At 32.7% G+C, this 7,150-nt stretch overlaps 1 protein-coding gene across 6 annotated transcripts in view; it reads right to left on the bottom strand.

Annotated features, from left to right (window-relative positions):
- Positions 1–303: 303 nt before the first annotated feature.
- The window catches only part of Sec24b (SEC24 homolog B, COPII component), an 82,590-nt gene continuing 75,743 nt past the window's right edge, over positions 304–7,150 (bottom strand). For 5 of the 6 annotated variants that reach the window (XM_026379528.2, XM_026379529.2, XM_026379530.2 and 2 more), the window contains 5 exons: positions 6,728–6,865; positions 5,515–5,619; positions 4,433–4,525; positions 1,398–1,501; positions 304–1,173 (listed from right to left, as the gene is read on the bottom strand). In XM_026379528.2, coding sequence (XP_026235313.2) covers positions 1,059–1,173; positions 1,398–1,501; positions 4,433–4,525; positions 5,515–5,619; positions 6,728–6,865 — 555 coding nt within the window. In that variant the 3' untranslated portion in view covers positions 304–1,058. Of the gene's footprint in view, positions 1,174–1,397; positions 1,502–4,432; positions 4,526–5,512; positions 5,620–6,727; positions 6,866–7,150 lie in introns of those variants that run through there. The other variant, XR_003299943.2, reaches the window with a different exon arrangement.

Raw genomic sequence — 7,150 nt, 5'->3', positions numbered from 1 at the left:
ATTTTGGAAGTAGCACCATTTGTTTTTAAGAATACAAATGAAAAGTTAGTACTTGGAAATGTCCACAAAGTAATGAAAATTTATTGATTCACATGTATTCCTAATTGAAAAGCAGTATTGCTGCATTTCCCCCAATAATTAAATTTAGTATATCCTAGATGTTAAAACAAAAACAAAAACAGAAGCAACACACATCAAAACAAAAATAAAAGCAAAAAACCCCACAAAAAAACAAAAAACAAAAACAAACAAACAAAAAACAAAAAAAACCACCAAACCAATTGTCAAGCAAAATATTTTTAATTAGTAGGCTGATCATAAATAAATCCACATAAAAGATTTAACAGAATTACAAAGAGTTTGTGTTTCTGTGGACTCAATTCATAATATGCATTAGTCAACCTCATTCTCCAACTGTGACAAAAAGAGCTGTCATCCAACAATGCAGCACAGTTTAAGCAATTCATATTCTGTAGTTACATTTTTACATTTTCTTTACAAATGTAACATTTATGTACATTATATATATATATATATATTTTCTATAGTTTGTGTACTGAAACTCTATTGTCTTTACAGGGAAAATGTTGAATTCATTTAATGAGTACGAATCATTCCTCGTTAAAAAGTAATTCATATAAACAAATAACACGGTACCACTGCCTTTTGGCATCTCTTGACAGAGTTCAAGTCCAGAAATGTTATATTAATTATAAGAAAAAAAATTCATCTAATTTTACATTATGACATTCCACACAGCTACGTAAATTTGCCAGCTTGCAATGAAGAGAGCACTGAACTGCTGCACTACTGGAAATGTGTAGAAACCAATTCAAAATATACTTGTTGAAACAGCATCATCATTACCATTAATTTAGGCTGAAGAAAATCTGTCAAGTTCCTTCTTCCCATTTACGTTTTGCCAAAACCTCAGAGGGCTGTGCATTGTCTCTTATAACAACAAATGCTTTCACTTCAAATTTCCTATGTGCTTCTGTGACAGATTATGCTTTACCTCAGTTATGGATCTTTTTCTTCTTATTCAATTTTATTTTCCTTCACTTACATATTTGCTGCTGTACATGAAGCAAAAATTCATAGTAAGAGAATGCAGCTTCTGTCCGGTCTTCAATCAAATGTTGAAAAAATTCTGTTTTGGCAGGACTCTCATCTCTGACAGAGAGAAAAAAGCATTTATCTAAAAATATATAATATAAAAGAATAATTATATATTTAAGGAAGCACTAATACATGAGGACTTTTGGGAAATGTTATTAATCAGGTAACAATACTCTACCACTAGAATATATTTTGATATTAAAGCTGCATTAAGGACAAGTAATTTCAAAGGTCACACTGGAAAAGACAGCTTCTTATTAAATTACAGAAGTACTTACTTTACCACATGAAGGACTGCACTTAATGGTCTGCCATCTTTAAGCCAAGTTATAAAGGATCTGGTCCGTTCTGATGAAAGTGTGTCTAGCTCTGGAAGATGTGTCTGGTAAAAGAAATATAATTAGGAAATTATTTCCTTTCTCATAGACTTTAGCAGTATTAGAATTAAATCACGATTTCCACTACCACTAATCTAAACTACCTAAACTACCTATAGTCTTATCTCCAGTCCAATAATAGCAGCCACATAGATGAAATTTAAATTGCTGAAAAATCTGTTTATATTTTTCTGGATAAGTTTAAAAATGACATTTTAACCTGAATAACCAGATAAGTTTATATATAAAGCATAATTGGTATGACACTATAGATGTGACTCTGCACCATGTATAGCCAGAAGAATGAGAAGTTGTGCTCCATTTGTGTACAATGTGTCAAAATGCACTCTGTCATGTAAAACTAATTAGAACAAATAAAAAAAAAACACAATTGGTATGTGAATAGTAGTATGTTGCACTGTTTCTTCTAATGGAAACATTCAAATGAAGGGGACTTCCACTAAGTTCCAAATTCCTCTAATGATTTTTACACACACACACACACACACACACACACACACACAGATTTTTCTTTTACAAAGCCAACTTAATAGTAAGCTAAATAATAGTATTTAATAAAATTTAAATAGAAAAGTTAGGTTAATTAAATTTGTAATGTCAAAATTAAAAAAAGCAAAAAAAATTCCACTTTGATGTAAAAATTTCCAGATAGAAATTTTCTAAGTGTTTATAGCTACTACTACTACAAATGGATATTATGCATTCTAGTCTCTTCAGATTTTTTGTTTTTGTAATTTTTTTCTAGTTGTAGATGGACACAAGAACTTTGTTTATTTTTATGTGGTGCTGAGGATCGAACACAGGGCCTCACACATGCTAGGCGAGCGCTTTACCTCTGAACTATGGCCCCAGCCCAGATTATTCTTTCATAAATACATAGATATTCATTAATAAATACATAGATATTACTTATTTAATGAAACAGAATGTGTGTACATACACATATTTCTATAAATATATCTATGGGATATATTTTAGGAGTAAAATAATTTACTGTGTCATACAGTATGTGATTTTAATTTTAACAGATAATTTTTTTTTGAGAGAGAGAATTTTCAATATTTATTTCTTAGTTTTCGGCAGACATAACATCTTTGTTTGTATGTGGTGCTGAGGATCGAACCCGGGCCGCACGCATGCCAGGCGAGCGCGCTACCGCCTGAGCCACATCCCCAGCCCATTTAACAGATAATTTTACAGGCACTAGTGCAAGCCTGTAATTCCAGCAGCTGGGGAAGCTGAGACAGGAGGATCGTGAGTTCAAAGCCAGCCTCAGCAATGGCAAGGTGCTAAGCAACTCAGTGAGACCCTGTCTCTAAATAAAATACAAAATAGGGCTGGGGATGTGGCTCCCTGGTCCAGTGCCCCTGAGTTCAATCCTCAGTACCAAAACTAAAACACAGAACAAAACAAAAAAACAGATATTGTCAAATGGCTCTCCAATAAGGTTTAAAAATCTTTTGTCGATGTGGTAAAAGAAATGCTGTTATTATTTTATTTTGTTTTTCTTAATTACAATGAGGTTGAATGTTGTTTCATATGATCATTACAATAATGTTTCCCCCCGAGAATTGTTTGTTCAAATCTTTTACCCATTTTTCTTTTCTTTTTTTTTTTTTTGGTAGGAGTGGGAATCATTTCTTAAGCACTTTTCATACTAGAGAAGTTAGCCCTGTTTAGTCTTGAGTTATAGATAATCATACAATTTTATTGTCTTTTGGCTTTACTTTAAAATTACCAAATAGAAACTTTTTATTAATCTTTCAGATCACTGGCTTACAAAGGCCTTGTCCATTTTAACATTATTCAGTGGTTTCAAGATTATTTTTGCAATATTCCATTTTTCCACATTAGTTTTAAATGCAATCTTACCACATTTTCATGAATGAGATTCATTTCTGATCCACTACACTATGTTCCACTAATGTGCTTATTGTGCCAGTATGACAGTGTTTAAATAACTACATCTTGAGAATAAGGCTTCCCATTTATTTAGTAGCATTTTTATTTTTCATGGTTCCTTTTCTGCTGACATTATTATTCCTTTTCAAATGTTTCCAACTATCCTCACTTGCTGAATCTTAGAAATGAGTCTGAGATTAACTTGTCAAAATAAACAAATAAAATCAATAAACAATGGATTGCGACAACTATTACCATGAATTTATGTTAATCTGAGCAAAAATGACACACACATATATATATAACATCCAAGAATAAGGTAGACCTTCCTTTTAGTTAATTACATAAACATGACTAAGGTAATTAAAATTAATACATAGAATTGCTTTCAGCATCACATTTCCTTGGTATTTGTTAACATAAATATTCAGTAAAGACCTACTTAAAAATATTTGTTTATTACTAGAAAAATAAAGTTTAAACGTGTTGGGAAATAGTGTGGCAGTTCTTCATAAAGTTAAACATGAAAGTTATCAGATAACCCAGCAATTTCACTCTTAGATATATAACCGAGAGCACAGAAAACATGTCCACACACAAAAAATGTGCACAAACATTCATGGTAGGGCTATTCACAAAAGCCCCCAAACAGAAACAACCAAAATGGCCAACAATTGATATTTTTCAGTCATAAAAAAGAATTAGGTATTAATTTAATACATGTCAGCACATGGATGCATCTTGAATATGTAAAAGAAAGTAAAAGAAGTAAAAGAAAACAAACACAAAAAAACCACCTATTATGTGATTCTACTTCTTTAAAATATTCAAACCAGGTAAATCCACAAATGGAAAAGAGATTCATAGTTGCCTGGGGAGAAGGGGAATGGAGAATAAGAAGTTAAAATTTGGGGGGGGGGGGTAAGGGGAACTTGGGGGGTGTTGATGGAAATGTTCCAAAATAATAAAAAAAATTTTAAAAGTTAAAAACAAAAAGTTACCCACTCACTGACCATTTTCTGTGGTATTGATGCAAAATTAGGATACCCAAGCACATCCTCAATGAAGTTATTGTCACAGCCTTTTCCAATCCAAATGTAAAAAACCTTAAAAAAAAAAGCAAAATATTAAAACTCCCTAATAGTTTAAAATCCATCATAGTTAATTCTCTCAAAACTATGGTGTATAAGAGGTCAAATATACTATCTCAAATACAGTAGAAACAGACATAAAAGACAGAAATCTGTAATTGGCACATTGAAAATCTATATCCAAGAATAGGAACCTAGTTCTTATCTCCTTTGCCTAAATTTTAAGATTTCTCAGAAAATATATTTTACCTTCTTCCTCACTTATTTCCCTGGGAGGAATGTAACATTTTAATCAGGATAACTTATTACGAATATTTCCATCCACTATTTCAATTACTATCTCTGTATTTCAACCCCAGAATTTTCTCCCTCTTCGGTGGGTATCCAAACCCTTTTCTTGCTCGTAAGATATTATTTTGAAGCTTCACTGACCATTCTACATCCTTTAGCATTACCACTGTATGGTTACCTCTGCTGGACTCTTTTTTTTTTTAATATTCATTTTTTAATTGTAGTTGGATACAATACCTTTATTTCACTTATTTATTTTTATGTGGTGCTGAGGACCGAACTCCGGGTCACGCATATGCGAGACGAGTTCTCTACCGCTGGGCCACAACCCCAGCTCCTCTGCTGGACTCTTAATCATTAACAGGATTTCTGATAACGGATGTAAGTTGAACTAGATAAATTCTTGAGTTCCTTTGAATTTTATGATTCTTAATAGTAAAGTCCTTGAAAACAAGAATTCATCTCTCTACTCTTCTTTACCAAGTACACATAATCCATGATAATAAAACTTATTAATCTATGATAATAATATAATGTCCAACTCGAAAGGTCTAAAGTAAGTTGACTTCTTGTCTCAGTCGACAATTTATTATATCATATCTCCAGATCTCCCTTTCACTGCTTGCTCTGTGATAATAGAACTAGACCCTGGTAAAAGTTTCCCCCTTTACCAGTAGAAACAGTGAGAATTTTTGTAAGTAAAAGATGCTTACAGAGCCACAGTCCATAAGGAAAGCACCTTCTCTTGTAAGCTTCTCTGCAGACAATTTTTGAAGAGGTGGCTGAGGTACCACCCTGTCATTAACATGTATGGCACCCTGAAAAGAAAAGGAAGAATGTGAATGAGTTAATAATACTATCAACAAAGTGTGGGAACTAATGGCCACAAACTCTATAGGAAGTACTAAAATATGACACTTGAGAATTTAAAAAAAATTTTTTTTTGTCTTTGGGTATCAGGGATTGAACTCAGGGGGCACTCAACCATTGAGCTACATCCCTAGCCCTATTTTGTATTTTTTGTTTTTTTTAGAGGCAGGGTCTCGTTTAGTTGCTTAGCATTTCTCTAAATTGCTGAGGCTGGCTTTGAACTCATGATCTTCCTGCCTTCGCCTCACAAGCCGCTGGGATTACAGATGTGGACCACCGTGCCAGGGCCCACTTGAGAATTTTTTAGGATGCAAAAATATTGATCATACCAATACCACTTTGGCTATAGAATTAATACACCCCAATGTATTCAAATTTAAAAAGTAAAAACGTAAAATAAATAAAATGATTTGTCCTGTTTACTCTCCTTTTGAGATCAAGATGGGACTACACAGCAAACTACTTCTTTACATTTGTTTAGTAACATAGTATTATTGTAGGATGAATACTAATTCCAAAGACTATAGTTTCAACACAAGGAAGAAGAAAGAGTCTACACATTTCCACATTAAAATTATTGTTGGATACTAGATTTAGTTTACTACATAATCAATACTACAATCTGATCATATCAGAAACTGCCAATGTCTACAATATATAAATAGAAATATCCATTATATAACTTTGCTTTGTAATAATAAGTTATTTCCTATACTTTTGAAAACTCCATATTCACATCTGAGAGTCCTATTCAGGTCCACAGCTAGTGTCCCTTATTTAATGTATTATTTTTTTTTTAAAGACTTTTTTAAAAGTTGTAGATGGGCATAATACCTTTATTTTATTTATTTATGTTGTGCTGAAGACCAAACCCAGTGCTTCATGCATGTGAGACAAGAGCTCTACCACTGAGCCACAACCCCATCCCTTAATGTATTATTGCCATAGGAAAAAAAGAAATGGAAGAAACTGCAATAATATATTATCATCTTAGCAATAAAACAGACTCTCAAATATACTCAAATTTACCAATTTCAAATGCACTAAGATGCATACCTCATCTGTCAATCTGTCTATTCTATATAGGTTGGGATGAATCATTTTCATTAGATGAACAAGAGGCTGAGACTTTATCTGACACATGGCATACACACGATCATCCAGGCGTGTGCTTGTACCCGTTCTAAATGCTTTCTACAAGAAAAAAGACAGGTTTTTAAGGAAAACATAAAGGTAGTGGACAGATACTAAAGAAAAATATACTACGGACAATGGAAGAAGTATGTTTTCAAATCAGACAGCTCTGACACTTAATAGGTATGTAAATGAATTACTTAGCTTCTCTTTCCTATACTGTCATCCTGTGAGGGTTAAAAAAATGATGTGTACACAGTACCTATTACAGTGACTGAGTCAATGGAAAGATGTTCAATAAATATTAGATCCTTTCCTAAGAGTTGGCTATGACCACTTCATTCT

The sequence above is a fragment of the Urocitellus parryii genome, chromosome 10 (assembly GCF_045843805.1).
Source record: "Urocitellus parryii isolate mUroPar1 chromosome 10, mUroPar1.hap1, whole genome shotgun sequence".
In the NCBI taxonomy this organism is placed as follows: Eukaryota; Metazoa; Chordata; class Mammalia; order Rodentia; family Sciuridae; genus Urocitellus; species Urocitellus parryii.
The sequence above is the reverse complement of the archived record's forward strand: the minus strand, read 5'-3'. Positions and strand labels throughout refer to the sequence as shown.